The sequence below is a fragment of the Larimichthys crocea genome, chromosome XXIV (genome assembly GCF_000972845.2).
Source record: "Larimichthys crocea isolate SSNF chromosome XXIV, L_crocea_2.0, whole genome shotgun sequence".
Taxonomy (NCBI): domain Eukaryota; kingdom Metazoa; phylum Chordata; class Actinopteri; family Sciaenidae; genus Larimichthys; species Larimichthys crocea.
In genome coordinates, this window is record NC_040034.1 from 9,136,015 (window position 1) to 9,159,787 (window position 23,773).

Genomic DNA, 23,773 nt, shown 5'->3' on the forward strand with positions numbered 1-23,773 from the left:
TGTAATGCATCGGTACAGGGTAGTCATGAAACATCCATTGCAGAAGCAGAGAGATGTAGGCCAGGTGAGCTATGTGTGAAGAAAGTGGGTGGGGTTGAGGTGTCTTTTGTGGTGGATGGCAGCACAGTGTTAAGCAAGTCTGACAGCTTGGGAGAAGAAGCTATGCAGAACTTTGCAGACCTGGTTCTGATGCTGTGAAAGCTTCTGCCTGATAGCAGAAGGGCAAACAGTCTGTGTGGGAGGGATCCTTCAGGGCGGGAGAGGATCTGCGTGCTCCTTCAGTGTCTGGGTGTGATGCAATTGGCCAGCGTGCTCTCTACAGTGACTGCACAGAAGATGGTTAGGATCGGCAAGTGGCAGACTGGCTCTCTTCAGTCTCCACAGAAAGTTGAGGCCTTCTTAGCTGTGGAGTTGATGTTGAGAGACCAGGTGAGGTCAGTCGATGTACCTCGTACATTGGTCAAATGTTCTCTCTGGTGGACAAAGTTTGTCATTGGGTGCGTTTGAATGTTCTTAAATGTCTTTTCATATACACGCATATATATCTGTCTCATCAGATAGATCAGTTGTCATCATGTTAACTAAGTAACAGCACTACACTTACTTAGTGTAAGGATGGTGGGGGGCATCCTCGTCTTGATCTTTCTCCACCTTTGTCCACTAAATCCTAGCCTATGTCATTCCCTTGACACCTTCCTTCCCAGTCCATGCAGTCTTCTGGTCAGGGTCTTGGCATTTCACTGATGTACTGTTCCTTAAAGTTGATGTCATGCTGTCTCTAGGGTATGCCATCAAAGATCTTAAGGTGTTGAATGGTTTGTCTTGTGTGTTTTGCCCTTAACTTATCATCTAAAATCATAAGTATGTAGATAATTAAATGGAGTGCATGTTGTTAGCCCAACAGAAACACAACTTGATGCAGTCTTTGATAAGTCATGGGATTTCCACTCTCATTAAGGGATATTTTTGGTCCCATCTGATTTTCACTGATTGGAAATATTGTAATTTTCCAGGTGCATGATCAAATGTCAGACGTTTTGATGGCACACTACTGTCAGCACAGCCTCTAGAATTTTAATTAACTTTGAAATAAACTTCCTTGCAACTAGATATCTGTGTTGAATCATTCAAGAAATGATTTTTTTTTCCAGTTCTTACTCTTACTCTATACTTTTTCCTTTTTTAAATAAGACATTATTATGTCAGTAGCAAGTGCTGGCTAGCTGTGCAGCTGACACATTATATATTGTAGCTTTAACCTTCACTTGTTCCTGCTGTGCATTGTGATTGAGAGACTATTTATGAGTAAATCCTGCCAGTTATCATTTATATTGCCTGAAAATTACCAACCGTTTGCCTCTTTAACATTCGCACCCTCCCTCATGATTTATTTTTCATATGGATGTGTGTCTCAGTGCAATAGTGAAATAGAGGTTTATATTAAATTGCATCGGAAAGATATGCAATTTTAAAATGAATACAGCACACTAATAGCATTTACTTTGCACTAAAGTGGTTTGGGGAAACGTTTCATTACAAAACAGCAGTATAATAAGATCATCTGAAGTGGGTAGACACCCTCATATGAAGGGCAATTTCACTCACAAGACAAGCAAAGATTAAAATCACCCACAAATAAAATACCTTAAACCATATCTTTCTACAGGGAAAAAACACAGAGTTTATCAGTTGTTTTCAAACCTCTCCACATACCTGACTGAAGATAATGAGATGAGGCATATCACTTGAAAACAAGGAATGAGCTCGTCTCATACCCAAGAAGTGAGAGAGAGAGAGATGCACAGTCCAAGAGAGTCTCTGAAACAGCTGATTAGATTACCCTGCTGGGGCTGTGGTGAAGCTTTAGGCTGCGGCTGCCACCCCGCCACTCACCTCAGCTGCCCTCTCCTCCATCTCACATCTTTCTCTTCATCCTAGGCTCGTGGGCCGGTCCCTGCGGAGTAACAACTCCCCCTGTAGGATCAAAGCAGGACTTCAGCCTAGAAACCTCAAACGCCTGGCTGCATCTCACAAAGGCTCCTGAGGTGCGCAAATCGACATGGCACATGTTCAGGTTGGATTATTTTTTTAAAAATTTTATTTTTCATTTCACGAGGAAAGGAATCATCACGATGATGCAGAGGGTTCAAGACTGTACAAGAGACAGATGGTGCATGTTTTATACCTCTCGTGTTTTCTCCCATAAAAGTTATCTGTAACATTAAAATATCACTGTACATCCTTCAGGCATCACGAGAAAGAGCAAGCCCAGCATCAGTTAGGATGTATATTTTTCTTATTTGACAGTTTGTCTAATATAGCTTAGTACCTTTGGGGTGGCTTAATATACTCCATTTCAGTGGCTGCCTTCATGTAATCTAAAATATCACATTTTTTAGTCAGCGGAGGAAATTGCATTTTGAGAAATTAAGGTGTCCTGCACCACAGTGCTTAATGATCCTAAACAATGATTGCTAGTGTGTGTGTGTGTGTGTGTGTTTGTGTGTTGCTTAACACCAGAGGGTACACAAAAATCAGGTGCACAAAAAACCTTGTCAGGTTTTATTAGAGTCGCTGCTAATTAACGTCAAGATCTGAAAAGGTCTTCCAAACTGACTCATGCCCTACTTAAATATGTCATTCACATTCAAGTAATGACAGCAGCGTCCGGAGATGAACTGAGTTTATTCATTACTCAACAATAAACACATTTAGCTTCATGACAGCATCAGTTATAGCTTTCAGTCTCCTGCTTCAGGTGTGATTCAGTATCTGAAGGAAACTGAGGCGTGTGTGAGCATCACTGGCACTCAAAAATATAGAGTTGGGCAATTGCTCAGGCAGATTTGATTGTGAAATGAAAAGCTGCAATTTGTTTGCAATTCAACTGAAAACAATCTTCCATCACAACATATAATCACTCCAGAGCTCGTTTTACAGCTCCGCTGTCCCTGTCGTGCAGTTAGTTGATGCTGCACAGGCATTTCAATTAAAGAGCACAAAGAAGAAGACACAATAAAGCTTCTGTTTTTGTTATCTTATAATGGGATCCTAAATATATATGATTACAATGATTAGTTGGTAGCCAACTAATTGGAGTCAACAAATATTAAAACCTTAAAAATCCTTATCGATACAACTCAACAACAATAATACACATCAAAGGTACACAGTGCTATGATAGATAGATAGATAGATAGATAGATAGATAGATAGATAGATAGATAGATAGATAGATAGATATAGCAAGGGGACGTAACCTTTTGTCTATGAGTTGGCTGTTACTAGCTGCGTGTGATGTTCCAGATGGTGGTAGGTTTCCCTTCCAGCAGTCTGTCAGTCTTGGCTCAGGGCCACCTGTGAGTCAGGTAGGGCAAGTAAGGACAGCTTGGCAACAATACACTGTGATACACAAGCCCAGGAGATGCTGTGGGATTTGAGAGAGCAGGCCGGTCTCTGACCTGGATCAGTAAGAATTAATTTAGCCTTAATTTCTCAAACACGTTACGTACACAACAAATTCAGTGAATTTAATGTTAATTTCCTTGAGGACACAGCATTTTTCTTTCTCTCTCGTTTGTTTCTTTTGGTACTCCTACATCTTTCCTGGAATACTGATACTTTTCAACTTGTATTACATTCAGTGGGGTGTGATAAAAGCAGTGGTGAAATGTAACTAAGCTTTATTTGATAGAGACAGCTGAAGAGTGACAGGAATGCAGGGAGAGAGAGACAGGGAATGACATGCGGGAAAGAGCCAGAGGTCAGATTTAAACCCTGCGCTTCCGCAGCAAGGACTCGGCCTTCGCACAAGGGGCAGCTGCTCTACCAACTGAGCTAAACCCCCAGGTGTGTCTGGGGGCATGTAGGTGGGGGTCAGAGAATTCAGGGCAGGTTGTGTGTTCAGTGAAATGAAGAAGAAACAATATGTAGGTTACATAATCAAGGTGTAATCAGAGTAGATAGTCTATATGGAGAGGAATGTCAGACAATCCCCAAACACCAATGTAAAAGGTCGGTTTCAAAGTGAGAAAGCCAACAAAAGAATCTGCCAACACTAACATGACAACCACGTACGTTGTCCCTAGCTGAAACAAGACTTCAAACTGAAGCAGTTGTTGAATTGTGGCCCCTATTGGCTAGTTAGGAGGAGTCAGCAGTCAATATTTTTATTTTTTTTTCTTGGGATGACCCCAACCACAACAGGTCACTGATCATACAGTCATAAAGGTGTACAAAGATATTAGGTTGATGGGGCCAGTAGCATGCCAGGTTAGCTTTGGACACATACACACACAACCAAACGCATGATTCCCCGCTTGCCTGGCAGAGAGAACAAACTATTTAAAACCCTGCTTGGATTAACTGGAAAATGTATTATCACAGAGCTGAGAAGAGGCTGTTTTTCTCATGAAACAGGTTTTTTTTTTTTAGAAACGTAGTTTACAGGATGGCGATGATATGATGATATTGTGATGTATCGCTGCAGATTTAAACTATCCAGGAGGACTTGAAGTGGTTAAACATCTACAGCAGTAAAATGCAACATACAAATGAATCCAGTGGTAATGTTAATCCAAAAACATCAGATATAATAACAAAACACTGGCAGGGACCACTTTACTGCACATTTTACTTTTGATAATTCAAGTAGAAATTGTTGATAATAAGATTTGAATGCACGATTTGTAGTGGAGTATTTTCACAGTATGAGATTAGCCTTTTGGCGCCTCTGATTTTTATCTGCATTGCTGCTCCATCATTGCAGAACTTGATTTGCTGGAAAAGTGAACACCATAACCCCAACAGTCACACTGGCAGACGTCCAAGAAAAACACATATCTGATCATAGGCCCACATGGTCACGGTAGGCTGTGTTAGCAATATAACTGTCAAATGAAACATCATAAGAACCGGTAATAAAGTGCAGTGATATAGTCATTTTCCCTCTTTAAGTAATCTCTCAGTGAAGATGTTTAAAAAGTCCCAAATAGAGACAAAATGAGTGACACCATGGCTGCAGGTTCACTTTGACTCATGGTTAATGTGAGGAAAGACAGGGGGGGTGAAATTGCTTCGATAATCTTTCATTATCACCGAGGTCACGGCACATTAAAGCGTTTGCTTAGAGCAGACTGGCAGCTGCGCTACCTCGTCTAATTCCCCGACTGCAGAAGACGCTGTTGTAAAACACATCTGGAGTCACATTAGCTTTTATAACTTTGGTATTATGTTGACTTAAATCACAATCATTTAAATCCCCACGTTTAGGCTCTACACTCCTTCTGTTACTGCTACTGTTTCACTGCAGTGTCCCTAGGACTCAGGGTAGATTTACATGCAACATATGCTTACATATTGTGTCTGTTCTTTGTCTACTTTGAGCCTTATTTTCACTATTTTTGGTGTTTGCGCTGTTTTGTCTGCAACCTTTTATGTTAAAAACGTAATTATATATATTCACAGTATGTTTAAATGAGTAGACCAAACTTTTTTCAATCCTTTCGGTGTGGGATATGGGAAGCAGTTTTTTTTGCATTAGCTTCTATGAATTCGTCATTTTTATATATATTCATGCATCAGGAATATTTATGTGATTACAAAAATACACAGGCAGTAGTTCAAACTCAATGAGGAGTTCTCCTCCTCAGGCCTGCAGCTCTGCTGGAATGAATAGCAGAGCTCAAAAAAGGGAACTTTCTAGTGTGAAGACACATGTGATCGCATTAACTTTTCAGACATCAGGACTAGATACAGAATGATGGAAAACATATGTGACTGTTAAAAGGGATTATAGGAGCTTCTGCACAGAGACAGGAGAAAAGTAAATCAATTTGCGGTTTTCATGGGTGAACTCTTAATCATCTGGTAAATGTTGATAGTTCTTTGGCAAATGTGACTTTCTATTGGATAGACAACAGTATGTGTCTTAACCACAGGGCCTGCATGCATTGTAGGTGTGACGGATGGCACAAAACTGTGGGTTAAAAAAATTAAGCGTACTACTTATTGTCATGCACTGTTGGGAACGAGAACTGCCTTTAAAACGTGTGTTCTCCAGCTCTCTCATGTATGATTTTGACACTAAAGCAAATGCTGACGTTTTCTCTGCTTCTTCTGCCATCAAAGTTCAGTCACCCCTTCTCTTCACTTGCCTTCTTTTAATAGAGTGAGAAGTGAATTTACAGCGCCGGTACTTCAGGCCAACTGTGTATCCCAGGTTTATTTCCAACAGCAGTGTCAGATCAGGACAAGGCAGCAGATCTTGCGGAAATGTCTTCGGGGAAACAACAAATGTCTGGTTTCCCCGAAATATTTCACTTGTTTACAACTGGCCTTCCTCTCACCAATCCTTTGTGACTCATGGCCTCACCTTCACCTTATGTGACATCAAGATTTAATACTCTAGCAGGAGATAAGCTACTACAGCCAACTGTTACAGAAACACAGGGCCAACAACATCCAAACAAAAACACTCTCATTACTGAAAGAGGAAGTAATCCATAAAGCACTTGTAATAAAAAATAGTTGATCCCTTTTTTTTTTCATCTCTTTGCCTACGTCACTTCCTCACATGTAATCTGCTCAATGCAGAAGAATGAGTCTGAAACCCCTTTATGAAGAATGAATGAAACTGAACAACTCAGGCCATTGTCGGTTGAATTCAATGTCAGGTTGCCACTATTAATTATTCATCAATTATTGATTAATCTGCTGATCATTTTGTTTTGAAGATGAAGAGATGAAAAAATGAAAAGGGTAGCATCTTTCAAATGTCTTGTTTTGATGGCCCAACAGTCCAAAACTCAAATATATTCAGTTTATTATCATGTAAGACAAAGAAAAGAAGAAAATCAAATAATGTTTGACATTTTTGCTTGAAAAATATGTATATATTATATGTATAATATACGCACGTGTAAAAACGAATGAATCTTAAGATATTATCATGATGATAAGAAACTAATCTAATGAACTCATCTTACAGTTCAAATGTATATTTATGAGCACTCTTTACCACACTACAATTCATACTCAACAACAAAATAGAATGTTAGTCCGCACTACAGTATTTTACGTTATTATTCTGCACAAAGACAAGATGAATCAGCTGAAATAGATAGAGACGGTTGCTTTAAGACTGAACCTTTTGCGCTAAACTGATTATTTCTGTTACAAAACTGTCCTGTTGATTAAAAACTCTCTTTGTCCTTTCAGCTGTTCCAGATAAAACTGGGTGAGATTTGTTCCTATAGTTTAAGTTGGTCGCTGGTGAACACAGTAAACATCTAAAGCACACTGAACGGACGACTAAAATTATTCCAAGTAAGCTTTAAAGCTTTCATCACATGAGTTTCACTGATTGTGAAAATGTTGGCTTTGGTTGAGATGTAGCTGTATTTGTGTCTGAATGCTGATTGAATGCTACATTAAGTGTTGCAGTGTTGCATTTGGACTGGTTAGTAGATGTCCTTTTCCAGGTATCTGGCTCCCCCTTGTGTTCAAAACAGCCCACTGCCAAATTGGCTACTTACCACTGACATACAGAAAATAATCCAAATATGACTTTGATCATTCTTCTGTTGCACTAGCCATTCTAGTATAAAACTATGCTTCAAAATAGTCATTTAAGACGTGCCCTTCCAGTAAAGTAAAGCCAAAATGGATGCATGGTTGAAAATATATATTCAAATAATCTCTTTATTCATTCTATATAGTTGTACACCACTAAAGACAGTGATAGGAGCACACAATGGGCATGAACATTTGTCAGTTATATAGAGGAGGGAAGAAACGTTGCAGATTTTAATAAAAATAAGAACATTTTCTAAATCCTTATGTCGCTGAAAGTACATCCAGAACAGAAGAAAAAGACGGTATGTGCCAGATTGACTTCTTTCACTTGCTATCGATGTTTTATTCTGTACAGAGGGACAATTTGTACAAAATTAATCTAGATATATAACACTACATGAAACAAGGTAAATCATATATACAATATTAAATGAATCATATAGTACAGGTCACATACAAAAGGACACTTTAAGTTATCATGTTTTGGAAATAATATGTTAAAATTAAAAGATCTGCAAAGATCCTGCAGAGACAGAACAAGCCACCGAATCATTTTCAAAATCATCTCGTTATCACGGGTGACTTGTTTTTCAGCACTAAAATAAACCTCAAACATCTCTTGACTCAAACTCATAAAATCCATAAAACATCTCTCCCAGCAAGCAGGACTGTTTCATAAATGCAATTACCTCGAACAACAGAAATCAATCAGTTTGGTGAATGGCATTCCTCCAGGGTAAAAGGTACATGTTTAACATGGTAGTTTTAATTTACATCTTTTTGCATTCAAGCAAATACAGTATTAATACAGTTAACAAGCCAAGTCACAATGTCAGTTTATTTTCAGCATCTGGCATTTTTGTGGCCATCTGATACCAGTGTGTTTCAGCGTTGGGCATCCTGAAAGGCCAGAAGAAATAAAAAAAATTTAATAAAAAAAAAAAAAAAAAATCCAAAACCTGACATCCACGCTACTAACCTCCAGAGACAAGACAAAGAAATACAACACATCAAATATGAAGAACTCGAGCAGACATCCTTCGTTTAAACAATGGTACTGACCGGAAGATATTTTCCAACCTTGAGCAACTTCCTCACTGAGAAGAATACAATATATGAAAACCCGCACACCAAACACCTGAAATTAGGAATGGCAGCAACACAAACATGTCACACCTTTAAATTTTAAAGACGTCATTGTTTTGGTAGCTCTCATCAAGTCATAAGTCTGTTAATAGTTTGATGTCAGTACGTTAATAAACTACTGAGGTTACCGGCTCTTAAGTTTGATCATAAATTAATATTTTTTTAATTATAGAGGACATTAAAATCTTTAAAGCATACAGTACCAACACACCTTCGTGCTCTTAAAGAAGAGCAGAGGTCCTAATGTAGTAACGGCTGCTAAAAATCGTCATTAAGTGGAGTTTTTAAGGTGACAGTACAGAGCTGTGCCTCCTCTCTCATTCAACAAAAACTAATCTGATTATATTTCCTTTACAAAGATAATCCCTATTCATTTTACAGTATATATAAAACCCACCACTCAACCTTGAACATCCCGCTGCTGCTCTCACATCTTTTTATTTTATACGCAGCCTTTATTTGCATCTGAGTCCCACGGATAGTTCTACTGCAACTTGGCTAGCAAACTGCTTTCATTCAGGTTCATTCTCATCTACTACAACTCCAAAAGCAGTAAGTACCATTGTTTGAACTGTCAAGGCATCACTACGGTCTTGTTTTCAAATATTGCCAATGAAAGTAAAAGGAAGCAAGCGTGTAAAAAGTAGAGCGTCATATGGCACAAAACAATAAAATGGAAAGTGTCGGATGTCCACAAGACAACTTCTCCTTTCCTTGCCATCTTTCCTGGACATTGCAAGGCTAAGGACAGGCCTCAGTTTGGTCTGGTGTGCTAAAAAAAAACTAAAGCAAATGAAATTGTTTCAAACACCAGTTTAAAAAAAAAAAAAAAAAGGCAGGCGTCCCTGTTAAAAGTCACAGATACAAACATGAAACAAACATAAAGAACACAACAATCTTGGCACTGACAAGATGTCCGTTAGATTGAGCAAATAAAAAAAAAAAAAAAAAAAAAAAAAAAAAAAAAAAAAAAAAAACATAAAAAGAAAACATACAACAGATGACAGGAAAGTCTTGTCTTTCATCTGACCAACAGGTTCTGTTTTTGTTCCCTTTGAAAGAAAAGAAAACCAAGCAGAGACGATCCTTAGACAGTGAGTCAGTCAGTTCCTATGTTTCCATGTCCAATCCGTTTGGGAACACGTTTTGCAAGAAGGAATGAAGAAACCAGCGTTGTGGCGTCCGTACTCCCAGGTTCCACATTTACAGTGAGCGCACAGGGGGGGGGCATGGGTGGAAGGAGAAAGGAAGGTGAGGGGAAATAGGTGGAGAACACACTGAATGTCGCGAGGGCTAAAAGACACACAAACACACTCCCGCTCCTCTCCAAATAAAGAAAAAAAACCTGAGAAAGCAGAAATCTGAGGGAGGCGGACACACGGCTTCTGCACTGAGGCAGCAGGAATGAAACAGAACTGAGGATTCTGGGTAAACTCAAGGTAAGAGGAGGGATGGTTGGGGAGCCCAACACGGGTCGCCAGTGTAACTCTGGCACCTGGGCAAAGAGGATGTCCATGGCTGTCAAGGGTAGAAGGGGGCAGTTGAACCAAGAGCCGGCAGGTGGTGGGACCTAGAGTCCATCGTGGGTGGTCAACATGTCTTCAGCTCTGCGGTGGGACTCCAAGGCTTTTGTGGTGTAGATATCCTGAGGCAACTCAGATTTGCGTCGCACCATTGGCCGCTCTTTCCGCTGCTCATGCTGCAACTGAGACGAGACGAGGGCAATTAAAACGTTTTTCCGCCGTCGTCTCCTGTCAACATGTCAAACTGTCCCTGTTCTGATCATATCTTTGAGATTAAGCGCAACAAGCTCGAGCACAATTCAGTTACGTACGACAAAATCTAATTTACAGAGGAAGACTGAGTTAAAACATGATGTACTGAGCCAGTCCACATGAATATTATTAACGACTTTAAATTAAATACACAACATCAGATGTCCTGAACTAAATTTATGGAGCCCCCAATATGTTCAATATACATAAATGTCTCAGTTCTCGGTCATTCAGGTCATCTTTCTTTGGGAAAGGGTTGAATCTGGGGCAACTGGACTTGATTGAAGATCTGTTGAGATGTTTCACCTCTCATCCAAGAGGTTTCTTCAGTATTGCCACCACAACGGGGAGCACTAACAAACCAAGTGGAAACAATAACCTGGTCAATGATCCCTGCGAGGCTAAATACCCGAGTTTAACTTCTTTGATGACAGGTGGATCTTCAACCAAGTCCAGGAGCCCCAGATTCAACCCTTTCCCCAAGAACGTAAGACATGAGATAATTACATGAATAAATTGTGTCAAATATTATTGTTTGTATACTTAGTTTTATCGATTATTTCAAAATACTAGTCACTATAAACAGACATGCATACAAGTTACTGGTTCATGCATAATTTATTCTTGAATTGTGACTTATTTATATAATATTGAACTCTTTGGTGCTCCATACTAGTTATACAACATGCATGGGGAAGCAGACACAAAAAAGAAAGCTCTTGATTCCAGTGTTTAGTCCATTCCTACTTTTTTTTTTTCTATTCATAGTTTGATTTTTTAAAACAATAAACACAAAGACTATAATTTACAGACTATACAATAATAATTACAATAAAGCAAGCAGCTTCAATTGGAAAACGTCTATGAACACACATCTATTAATATGCTGTATAGAGGAAAGATGAATAGAGACAGAGAGAAAGTCAGGTTTACCTGAGTCGCGCCCTCCTCAACTCTCTTTTTTAACCTCTGAACATCTTCTATCAAAGGGATATCCGTCTCCATTGCTACAGGACTATTGAGGTCAGAGGAATCAACATACATAGAGAACTATGTTGAAAACAAAGGGAAACAAAAAAACAAAAACACAAAAGGATGGAGAAAAGACTTTCAGTCGCATGCAAAGAAGAATGAATCAAGAGGCTCTCAACTGGTTAAAAAGAAAATATAGATCTGTGAGGTTTGGTGTGACTTAGTTGAGGTGTAGGATTAAAAATGAGTGAAATAAGTTTCATTTATAAATTTATTCGGTTGTTGATCATGAATAAAACAGACTAGTGATCAGTTGCTGGTGACAAACTAAATCTTTTGTGGCAGATTAACATCGTTGATCTCTTTGGATTGAATATTTTCATTTTATTGCCCATTTTAAAAAAAGGAATAGTTTGACATTTGGGGGGAAATATACTTACTTGCTTTCTTGCTGAGACTTTAAGAATAAGATAGATAAAACTCTCACATCTGTATTGTAACTAATGCATGCGGCTGGAGCCAGCTGGAGCCTAGTTTAGCTCAAAAAATGTGAAATCTGTTTACAGCACCTCTGAAGCTCACTAATCAAAAACATTACATCCTGTTTGTTTGAACAGAAAGTACACCCAAAAGTATAAAAAGCGGAGTGACTTCCCGGAGTCTCCACTGGTTGCTGGGAGACAGTGGAGTCAAATTTACCATAAAGGACAAGAGAGTGGTATCTATCATAACTTTCAGCAAGAAAATTGTATTCCCCAAAAATGTTGAACTATTCCTTAAATTAAAACACTAAAGTTACAGTGATATGCTAAAATAAGTTTTGGGGATGGAGGCAGGATTTTCAACCTGTATATACTGACTCTCCAAATAAATCAAATGCCTCTTCAGAGACTTGTAGAGAGGACTGATTCAACCGCTCACCACAACTAAGCACATTTCTTTGGACCACTCATTATGATCTTTCCATCTTTACCAGCAGTGTAATTTGGAAAACAGTTACTATGAACTCAAAGAGTGTGAACAAATGAGTCTAAGCAAACATAAATGGGATAAGATGGAAAAGGAAAACAATTCAACAACAACAACAACAACAACAACACAAGACACTTATTTCATACATATTAGTTCTACACGCACACAAACACACACAGACACACACTCAAGAGACACTTTGGTAGCACAGGAAAAACAGGTGCGGTTAAACGACACTGCACACGCTCACCTGTGGATTTGACTTGGCGAGGTTCTCGATCTTGAGCCAAGCCTCTTCGCGTTCTTTTGACTTTGCCTTCTCTCTGTTGAACAAAAGCACCAAACCTCATGTAATTAAATCTGTTCCACTCCGCTGATAAACGCAAAAACCCAACATGATTTTAAGCTGCTGCGATTGTTAGTTATGTGTCACCCAGACATCTTTTTTTTTTTCTTTCCTTTCTCCTTTTTAAAAGATGAATTGAGTGGGAGAAGAGTCTGCGGTAAACCTACTTGTTTTTCTCGGCCCTGAACTGCTGTGTGCAATCATCAAAGAGCTTCTGATTCATCTCCATGAAAAGCTTCAGAGCGTTGTAGATGAGGCCGTGGATGGTCCTGTAAACACACACACAGAAGGAAGCACAAGTAGGTCAAGAGTCAAAGCTTTACAAAAGACACGCAGCATTACTGTAAAGGTCGATTTTGTCGCACAGCAACTAACATTTTTATACATCAGTATCATGGATTGACAAGAAAGTTAATAATAATACTAAAGTAGCAAATATATAGTGGTTGCTAGTTATTTCTCTGTTAATCGACTAATCAATCATTACAGCAACACTAGTCCAAGGTGACATCCTTAAGATATTCAGTTTATGATTATATAAATTCAACATATTAGATATTGAGATATTAAATTAATTAAAAGGCTCACGGATGACTGAAAGCAGCACACATAAAACATGTATCAAACAATGATATGCTGCAATTTTTGAAGCCTCTCTCATGATAAATAGATGTAGTGAGGCGTTGAACTGCTGCACAGGACAGTACATTCTGTAACCACGCTCAAATATCTACACACACTTGAGAGATAGCACTATTGTGTCAGACTGGCGTTACATGCAGTGTGTACAGAGCTTTTACAGAAATTAGTACATCCTGCGTGGAGACGGGTTGAGTATCTTACTTGTTCCAGTGGGTCTTAGAGTTACGATACAAAGCCGGGAACATAATCGGCAGTATCTTTGCCGCGTTGTCGCTGATCAGACTCATGATGTACTCGTTGTTCCAGTAGTACAGAGCCCTCTCTGCCACCTACAGAACACAAAACGCCTCCGTCAGAAATGTACTATGCACCCACGACCACCTGCAGCAGCAGCAGCGTACCTGAATAACCCGAGTTATGAAAGTACAGTTGTGATCGGGCAACAGTTACCTGGAAATGTGGGCTCGACACACACTTGGCCAGCTGTCTGAAGAGAGGCTCCTGCACTTTCACAAACTCAGACGGCTCGATGACGTCCAGGATCTCCTCCAGCTCATTGAGGAACATCACTTCCTTGGGACTGTGAGTCTTTGGCCAGTACTTCAGGAGAGCCATTACCACCTGTTGGGATGATGAAGAAAGACAAAATCTTGTTAAAACAAACCAAAAAAAACTTTTAAAAATCAATTTGAGAATCAAATTCATCTTCAATCATGAAAATGACATGAACATGAAATTGTCTTTTCGACGTACCGGCTCAGTTAGAGTGCTGTCCTTTTCTAAAAACTGCACCACACAGTAGGCCAGCTGCAAAACACATAAACAAATATAACCATTTAAAAGCATTTGAATTTACGCACAAGCACGCGACACATAATGCCCGAGGGACAGACTGGCTGGAACATGCAACACCGGTTTTTAACTGCACAATGACCTGCTGCACTCAAGAAGAGGAGGAGGAGGAGTAAACTCAGAGCAGGGTTGGACACGAATATTTAAATACAGTTTTTAAAACAAACATGTAATCTGTCTGTCTTTCTTTACAGCGTCTCATTTCGTGTTGAACAAACGTACCTGTGGATGGTAGACACTGAGTGATTTGACTTTGTGCAGAGGCAATAAAACCTTCAACAGGAAAATCTTGTGCTCTTCTTTTAGTGGTAAGGCAAATCCATTGATTATGCTAAGAAATAAACACAAAAGGACACAAATCAGAACACCTGAAAAGAAGTGTGGCATCATTACATAGTTATCAAATCAGAATAAATGAGTTCTGAGTTTGTCAGACCAAAGAACAAAGTGTTATTAACCACCCGGTCAAATTTGTATAATGAAAAAAACCTGACAGGTTTTATGAAATTCGGTGTGAAAATTGGGTAAAAATGAAGCAGTATTCTCAACTCCAGGACTGTGAGAGCAGTCAAGCAGCAATTTGAAGTGACTGAAACATGAGTTCAGAAAATGACATGACTAATTTTGAAGCACTGAGCAAGATAAATTCATCTCTCTGCTCAGGGGTGCAGGGGTATGTTCAGGGTGGCCTCAGTGTGTCATCGAGCCACCCTTTAGGACCGCCCACAAAATCCTGGACTGAAAACTGGTGAAAAACTGTTTTAACCTCCAACTCCACATTTCAGTAATACATCATTTTAAGTCTTGTCACATGTTTCCAGCAACCATTTTCCAACATATTTAATGTATTTTGAAAGAAATCTCAAAATAGCCTTTAAGTTGAGGGTCATCCATACCTTCCAAGTATTTCCAGCAGTTCAGCTATACCGTTATGGTGTTCTGTCTCATAGATAAACCTGAAAAGAACAAACAGGGATTTCTTTCAGTGGCAATACACAGGCCGTGTATTAACTAATGAAACAAATGAGTCATATGATGACCATATAACTTGCTATACAGATTTAGAAATGGAGCAGAGTGGTGGGAGAACTGCACTGACCTATAGAAAATGTTATTGATCTGTTTTCTGATGTACGCTCTCAGCCCCAGGAACTTTCCATAGATCCTGTGGAGGGTAGTTTTGAGGAAGTCTCTCTCTCTGGGATCCTCGCTGTCAAATAGTTCTAGGAGCTACAACGCGACAGAGGTGAGATGTTAGTCTAACGACAAGCAGCTCAGGTTTATATTTCATATACTTAAATTGGGAGTTTGCTAAAAATATTCTTACCTGCATAACAAATTTCTGGTCGATGTATTTCTTCGCTATGTTAGGCTGAAAGTCGGGTGATTCTAAAAACCTAAGGAAAAATTCATAGACGAGCTGCAACGGAAACAACAAATAAAGTGTTAATAATGGTCTCAATTTTAAAGGAGACACAGATATGAACATAAAAGGAGTTATAGAGCAAACTAAAGAACTGCAGGCCTCCGTCATGCTGAGAGGCTCCTCTGAGTTGAGAATAACCAGTTCTAAACCGTTCACGGCTTTGCACATGATTAAATTATTTAAATGTCAACCTGGAGGTGCGGCCATGCAGCTTCAAGTGTTGGCTCATCTTCCTCCGGATCAAACTCTGCTCCGGTGGGGTTGGACGACGGAGGCAATGTTCTGAACATATTCACTGCAAACTGGAAGGAGAGAAAAAACGAAAACGATACCATGAATGTTTATTTCCCTGGACTGCACGCTGCTTTGAGTTTACTTCCCTTTGTTGTTTGAATAAGTCGTAGTGTGGCTGATACCGATAGCTCTACTCGGGACAGGTTAAAAAAGGTTTTCTGGAGTTTAAAAAAAACGCACAACCTGACCCCGACTTCCTGTCAGAAGTTTCCCTTCTCTTGATGAATGTTTACCGGCATCACACAGTGAAACCACATCAATAGACGTGAGTCTTGATTTTGGAGAACAGCAGATTTTTTATTTCAGTCACTTTTTAATCTTCTACCGTTTAAAACAAACAAACAAAAAAAACAGTCCATGCAATTAAAAGTACCTGCAGCACTTCTGCTACAAAGATCTCCTTTGGAGGGAAAGAAGTCTCCACACAGTCTGAAGCACATGAAGTTTGCTTAAAGGCTGATTATAAATGCAGCTCATTAGGTTTGATGATTAGAAAATGTGTAAATTTTTGAACAAATCAGCAAAGGAAACCCCCCAAAAAACAAAAGCATAACTGTGTTAATGCCAGAGTCTATAATACATTTAACTCAATTTTAACAGTGTTTGCAGATGTCTCTGAAATGCCCCATCTTCAGTATTCTAAAATAAATTTTTCTTTTTAGGTTAATGTTAACTTTGTCCTTGCAACCGGCCTCAAAGGGTTTGGGCCCACAATAATCCAAGGGTGTTGTGTTTCTGGTCTCTTACAGTGTCAACTGACTCCCCTGTGGGCTGCTGTTCCCTGCCAGGCAGATCATGGGACAGTGCAGGTGGCCTACTAAAACACAGGGAGCCTTGTTTGAAAAAAAGACAGGCTACAAGGTAGATAGACTGTCCGTGCTGTGCTGTGCTGTGCTGTGCTGCACCTCAACCCAGCACACAGGCTGCGAAGATGACTGTGCATTAACTCCACAATGGAGACTGTAAAAGGAAATGTCTTTAACGGTTATTATAGCAATCCTGCTGTCGGCTTTGATGATGAAGAAAAAAAAAAACGGTTTGGTATGTTTGTGGCTTCATTTCTGTATCGCTGCACACTAAAATTGGAATTTTGTTTTGTTTTGTGGAGAAGTTTTAAATCAAAGAAGGCTTTCTGTAATTTCAAAGATATCACTAATGCTTCTGCGCAGAACAATCATCTGGTACAAAAGGACTTTTCCAGGCAAACACTAATTTACATCTTACGGCTTATTACAGCTGTTGCAAGAAGCAAATGTCACTACCTTCGTCTTTTTGGCTTTGATCCACAATTTTTCAAACATAAATCTGAAATGCAACAGATGGACAACATTCATCCAGCCTAACCAAAACCGGATCAAACATGAGCCCACTGTTCATCAATCTGCGTTCGACACGCAGCCTCAACCTGCCCTTAATTCTCACCCTCATCTTCAGCTTTGACCACAAACATAACCCGCGCCGGTTCTACTGACCATATGCACCACCTCCGGGTAGATGGGCTCTGTGATGACATTCCTGTTGTGGGTGATGTACTCCACCATTTCGCTCAGCGCCGCCCGCTTCACTTCCTTCCATTTCAGGTCGCTCAGCGGGTCGGACAGGAAGTCGAAGAGAACGCAGCACTGTCGTAGCTTCTGGATGAAGAGCTTCTCCTGCTCTGCGGGGGCCACATCTGAGAAGGAGACAAGAAAAAAAGCGAGGCGGGTGAGAGGGGAAGAAAAAAAAAAGAAAGAGTCCAGGGACAACCCGAAGAAGAGTTGAATGCGTAACAAGGCCACACAGCGTGATGAAATAAGGCGGTACAAGAATATGTTCAAAAGAGTGAGGGGTCACAAGAGAAAGGAGGGGGCGGCTTAACTGTCGAGAATGACAGTTAAAACAGCGGCGTGATAGAAAAAGGAAATAAGGAGTGACGAAGACCGACAATTGAGTCATTTAGGCTAAAGTGCATTGAGAGAAAGGCTGAGATGGTTGGAGCCCAGCGGGAAGGTAACAACAGAGCAGAGTGGAGGAGCAAAGACACAATGGAGAGGAGGATGAAGGATTCGGGAACTAGGTGAATGGTCACCGTCCAACTGGGAGAAAAGATATTTATACAAAAAGGAATCCTAGCTATTTAAGTCTGTCATTATATTTGTCCGTGGTGGTTTGAGGACTTCCTGATTTCGCTTCATTTCCACCCGAGCACTCGAGAGGACGGGCCTGTAAACAAACAAATCTCTGCTCGACATAACAACACGGAGAGGAAACTTTAAATTCCTACCTGCTCGTGTGGTGCTGCGAGAACACACAGTGACACCATAATTATGTAGTTACGTGACCCTAACTTTGCTGTAGCTCGTCTCTCTTTATGATGTTTGGTTCGGGAGAATCTACTCATTACCCTCAGCTACCCGAGGAACCACCGTTAAAGGCACGATTTAATTATTTAAAAAACGAAATCAGGAACTGGACTTCTAAAACACAGAACGGTCAACACCAGTCGTTCATTTGTCTTAGCTGAACATTAAGGCCTTAAAAAGAAGCAGCAAGGTAGCAAACTGCTATAACATGACACCTCGCCTTGTCCGAGAACTGGGACAGCCCAGCTGCCTGCACTGCTTCCAGCCTTTAAGCCAAGATGAATGGCTGCTGGTTGTACATGACAGATATGGAAGTCATATTAGTCTTTTCATCCGGGCCCCAACTCTGTGCAAGAAAGGAAATCAGCACATTTATCAAAAAGGTCAGTGAAGGCAATCATCCGATACCGATTTCCATTTGTGCAACTTTTATTTTCTTATGAAAAGAGTTGCAGAGCAGACTGTGGAGCCGGTGCCAAACTTTTGTCAGCGTGGTTCTTTTTGAGTGTGTGGTGTTGTATCGTAAAAAATGCAAATAAGGTGTTAAGGTTCAGAGTTTAAAAATTAACATTTCACAATAGTCTCCGCTTCCCTTTTTTTTAGATTAGATAACTCCCACTAAAATAACAGTCGTTTATTTTAAAAGATTGTCATCGCGGGTTTCTTCCCTGACTCACCTGATCTAAATGCGATTCAGCTGCAGCTGCGATATAATAGGCAAATTCATAATGTCACCAAACTCAGGTGCGGGGGTTAATTTAACGGACAGAGGCAGCTGCATGCGAGCGTAAAAACGTCTGTCGCGTCAAGATGCTCTCGTTCTGGTTTATCAAACGGCGGTTAAGTCTGCTAAACTCATATTTAAGCTTCCATCCGTCGTCTCTGCTGGTGACCTATGTGCTGAATCCGACAGACGGCGAGGTTATAGCACTCACTGCCCACATGTATGCGCACGGCTCGACACCTACAGCAGCTTTGCGGGAGGACTTTGCAATCAGACAGGCCTCTTAAGGACAGGTATTCTTGGGACATTCAATCCCATGGTTACAATGCAAGGTTCAATCCTAACCTGTAAAAATATGCACACACACACAATGTGCATTGTTTATAGCAGTAAATCTCAAAAAGTCATACCAGAGCTGCAAAAGCTAGGTTTCCTATACCCCATAATTACTAATCAGTGAAGGGTGTGGTGTTAACAATGGGCTGGCATTGAGGCCCGGAGGCTGTCTGCACACGATGAGGATGTGAGATTAGACCAGATATACACACACACACACACACACACACACTATATACATCAAAAGGGAAATAAAATAAATGAATCCCATCCGTCTCCCATGGCTGTACTGTAACCTGTGGACAACTTCAATTACAGAGATAAGCAAATCAAGCTGTGGGAGAAATCAGGATTTATGAACATGGCGCCAGGTTCAAATAAGGAAAACGGATAAATAATAGCCAGCTGATGAAGGCAGACATGCTATGTGAAGCAGAAATGTGTATTTAAAAAAAAAAACAACAAAAAAAACATTATTCTGAGTTTAATTCATTTCATCTGTGTTGTTGTGCTGCCGCCTTCCTCTCTGTTTTAATCAGACTCAAAGTAAAGCCCAATTAAACAAACCACCATAAGATTTTCACCCGGGTTCAGACGTGCAGGTGTGCAACCCCTGCAGGAAAGACTTTTAAAAAAAGTGAAATAACAAGCAGCTAAACCTCATTTCAATGAATGTACACAAAGAGTGACAGAAGGCCATAGCGCAGAACAGAGAAGGGCACACAAACACAAAAAACACAAGCGCTCCACATTCTTGCAAACAGGCAGATTCGAGGTAAGGAGAGAGATATCCTATTCAGACATAATGGAGACCTGGCTCGGACACACACACGCACACGCACGCACGAGCGAGCGTGCACATGCACGCACACACACTTCTGCAGTGTCAGTTTCAAGTCGGCGAATTTATCTTGATGACAGCGAGAGGTTGGGAATTCCAGGGGAGAGAGGGTAAGTGTGCGAGCTGCCATTATCGGCCATTTCCATAAAGATTTGACCGCCAAGAGCGGCGTCACTGTCACAATAGGAAAACACAGCGAGAGCCAGCACTCCTGATTAAAAACACATAAGAGAGAGAAAGAGAGGGAGAGACAGAGAGAGAGAGAGAGAGAGAGAGAGAGAGAGAGAGAAAGCGGCTTCTTGGAAGAGATTTATCATTTTTATGATGCAGTCGAGATCAGATAAGACTCGTCTCCAGTGTGGTTTCAGAACGAGGCCTGTTGGGTGAACCGAGGTGCACCAGACGACTGGAGCGCCAACAGGAGGAAAAAAAAAAAAGGAGGATTAGATTACCATTTATTTACTTCCATCTCTCTCCTCTGACATAAGCTTTGTGTTCCTAACATATTTTGTAATGTGTGCTAGTTAGCACCGGGACATGAAGCCGAACTGGAATGTGTTGCCATGCCTCGCACCCCTGACCCCCGTCAGACTCACTCTCCTATTACATAAGTCTGTCTGCCTGCCTGCCTCGTTAGAAAGTTTCTGTACACTCTTAAAATACCCAAGCCGGGTTTTGTTGTGTAACAGATAAAGAGCCAGTTGTTGTGATCCTAAAAATGGATGTGAACCACAATGTGACCTCTGTTAATGTAACTAACAGAAGCCTTAGGAGGAAGAGGAGCACACACGAAAATATCGTGTCTCGTGGAGGACAGAGGAAGATTGATCTTAATTGCCGCCGACCCTCCCTGTTCAAAACAACAATAATAATAAATAACTGGAGTCACACTGGAAGCACAGTTTCTACTTTTTCTTTGGAAATGGGTCAAATGAACAGCAGCTGGTCTGGAGTTAGGACCGATTTATCGACAGTATGTCATGATCGATGTCAACATTGACTGATTACTATTTATAGTGCAGTGTGCTTGCAGGTTTTGAAGGCATATGAGCGACCAGGTTGGACGGACGCACTCATTCATTCATTCACTGGAGGTAGTTTTGGTAAGCGACGCCTAAGAATGCACCCAGGATACGTGCAGTGGAGCAAAGTTCACGGATTACTGCCCAGGTGTTATTTGGGAATAGTCAGATGGTAGGGGCGTGCATCATTGCACTGCAATTTGCAGGCTCCCCTTGTGACTAATAATGCAGCGTTTAAGTTATTAGGACGATGCCTTTCATCTCAAAAGAACACGGAGAAAAAGAAATCCAGAGACTCTGTTCACACAACAATCCACCGTGACTCATTTTAGTCTCCTGAAATTTCTGATAACTCGAACGTGGCTATAAATACAGGCGGGTAAATGAATGGCAGGCAATGGTGGGATGTGGATTCTGTGAAGTTTGACGTTCAAGAACCACCTAAACAAACTAATCTAATACGTGTGCACGCACCGAAAGGAACGACACATTTTGTTATTGCTTTGGTAGTTGTTTCAGTTTCCCCTATGTGCGCCGAATCGAACACGAGAAGGGGAAGCGAAAACCTCTCATAGGTGATCACTCGAAACATTCGATTCTGTTCGGGCCGAAACCAGACACAATGTGGACTCTATACGAGACATTTTGGGTCCGAACGATAGAGACAAACAAAGAGAGGAAAGAGAAAGAAGAGAGTCTGATTGTCCCCCCTCCCTCCCTTCCCTTCCCTTCCCTCCTTTCTCCTCCTCCCCAAACACTGAGTTGTCATTCAAAGCAGTCGCCTCTATGGCTCAATAGAGTGTAATCAATAATTGCCCCGGGCTTCATCTAACGCCGGGGCTGCTGCACCCCCTCCACCCCGAGTACAGTGCTAACACAGGCTGGGCCTTTCAAAAAAAAACATGACTGAGTACATTGTACACACGTTATTAAAAAAAAGAGGCTGATGCTGTAATCCTAAAACATGACTGTCTTATTGCTGATGCACAATCAGGATGCAAGGTTTCCTTGCCTATGCATGCACATGACATGACAGGAGGGTATATACAAGGGGTGGAAAAGGGTGGGGAGGTGGGCTGCTGCTGCTTGCTGCAGAGCTGTGGCTGTCTCCAGCCTCACACAGTGTGACCAATGTGTGCTCAGATGAACCGGAGGGTGACATAAAGAAGAGGAGGAGGAGATGATGATGATGTGAGCTTCTCCTTCACATGCTGATGACATGAATACACATTTTATTTTTTATGTCACAAACAAACATAACATATAACTATAAAGGAGAGAAGACCCTTCCCTGGGCTTATGACCTCACTTCCTTTGACATCACTAGCTTTGGCGGGGGGATGGGCAGAAAGAGAGAGAGAGAGAGAGAGCTAGTAAAACCAGATTTTTTTTTTTTTTTTAATGTAGCCGATACAAACATGGCGAGCATTTAGCAGCCTTTTCAAAACGATTCACCTCCCATAAAAACACACACACACACACACAGTTATCTCATCCCAGACGTGTGAATGCTGACTAACCAGGCAGTAACCAGTGGAGGGGAACAGCAACACACTCTCCTCTCCTTCTCTGCTTAATTCCCCGGGACAATACAGGAGGAATAATTCGTCCTTACGTACCTCTGAAGTGCATAAGAGCCACCGGCTGAAAGGGCCCATTGGAGTTAGGTGCATCCACAACCATCCTGTCTCCAGATTTATTGCATGTCAACATCTAAACCTCAACCAGGAAGGCGAATCCACTTCAGGGCGAGAGGCCAGCCTCCATTTTAGCACAAAAGCAGATCAGAAAATGAAGCTCCTCCGCTGCTGGAGGGAACTGGCTAGTTAGTGATGTAAGCAGTGGAGGAAGGCGCCTGATTGGACGAGCGCGCCGCGGCTCCGGAGCAATCCAGGCAACGGCTGCTTATGAGAGGCGGGTTGTGATTGGCTGAGAGGGAGGCACAAGGGGCGGGACATCGCGTTGGAATTTTTTTTTTCTCTCTCACTCCAGTGACGCGCTGTGAGGCAGGCCCTGCCACAGATCTGAGATCAGATCGATTTAAGCCTGCATTTATCATTATTATTAATAATAATAATACATTTTATTTCACAGGCGCCTTTCTGTCACCCAAGGACACCGTACAATAAATGAGAGTAGACAACAAACAAAAAAGAACCATAAAAGTATATCAAATTACAAGAATACATTAAAAGCAGATACGGCAATGCAATTAAATCAGATGGAAAAGGCTATTTTAAACAGGTGGGTTTGAAGTTTGAAGTTGATGTTCCTTATACCTTGCAGTTATTATTTATATTATTTATATCATGGTCACTTACTTTTGTAATATTATATATATTATGGTCACTACTCTTGCAATAATATTACTATTTGTATCATGGTCACTTTCACTATATTTATATTTACACAATATTTCTTACACTATGGTCATGTTACATTAAAATACTCTTTTTATATATCATGCCACTTTTATCCTCAGTACTTGTCTTTTCTGAAGGCTGATTG

General features: G+C 40.8%; 1 protein-coding gene and 1 long non-coding RNA gene across 6 annotated transcripts in view; one reads left to right on the forward strand and one right to left on the reverse strand.

Moving 5' to 3' along the window:
• LOC113744574 (uncharacterized) overlaps positions 1 to 17,463 on the forward strand; it is a 39,590-nt gene extending 22,127 nt beyond the window's left edge. For all 3 annotated transcript variants that reach the window (XR_003461660.1, XR_003461659.1, XR_003461661.1), the window contains 2 exons: positions 1,939 to 2,074; positions 16,750 to 17,463. This is a non-coding gene — a long non-coding RNA (uncharacterized LOC113744574). The remainder of the gene's footprint in view (positions 1 to 1,938; positions 2,075 to 16,749) is intronic.
• Positions 7,684 to 23,107, reverse strand: ppp2r5ca (protein phosphatase 2, regulatory subunit B', gamma a). Of its 3 annotated transcripts, none has more exons than XM_019279064.2 (14): positions 22,885 to 23,107; positions 17,473 to 17,672; positions 15,898 to 16,008; positions 15,608 to 15,700; positions 15,380 to 15,510; positions 15,177 to 15,236; positions 14,503 to 14,611; positions 14,182 to 14,235; positions 13,879 to 14,049; positions 13,630 to 13,757; positions 12,954 to 13,055; positions 12,691 to 12,763; positions 11,430 to 11,511; positions 7,684 to 10,426 (listed from the first exon to the last, which is right to left on the reverse strand). In XM_019279064.2, exons 1-13 carry the CDS (start codon positions 22,976 to 22,978, stop codon positions 11,446 to 11,448), a joined length of 1,392 nt encoding a protein of 463 aa, XP_019134609.1. In that variant the 5' UTR covers positions 22,979 to 23,107; the 3' UTR covers positions 7,684 to 10,426; positions 11,430 to 11,445. The 3 variants fall into 3 exon arrangements, with proteins under 3 accessions (XP_019134609.1, XP_019134607.1, XP_019134608.1); XM_019279062.2 differs by having other exon boundaries at positions 11,430 to 11,546; XM_019279063.2 differs by lacking the exon at positions 11,430 to 11,511 and having other exon boundaries at positions 22,885 to 23,106.
• Positions 23,108 to 23,773: the final 666 nt, after the last annotated feature.

Coding starts and splice junctions, on each gene's coding strand:
- ppp2r5ca (XM_019279062.2), bottom strand. CDS start 22,978: ATGTTGACATGCAATAAATCTGGAGACAGGATGGTTGTGGATGCACCT. Junction 15,237..15,379: donor ATCAATAACATTTTCTATAG/GTCAGTGCAGTT, acceptor TGTTCTTTTCAG/GTTTATCTATGAGACAGAAC. Junction 13,758..13,878: donor TGTCGAGCCCACATTTCCAG/GTAACTGTTGCC, acceptor TGTGTTCTGTAG/GTGGCAGAGAGGGCTCTGTA.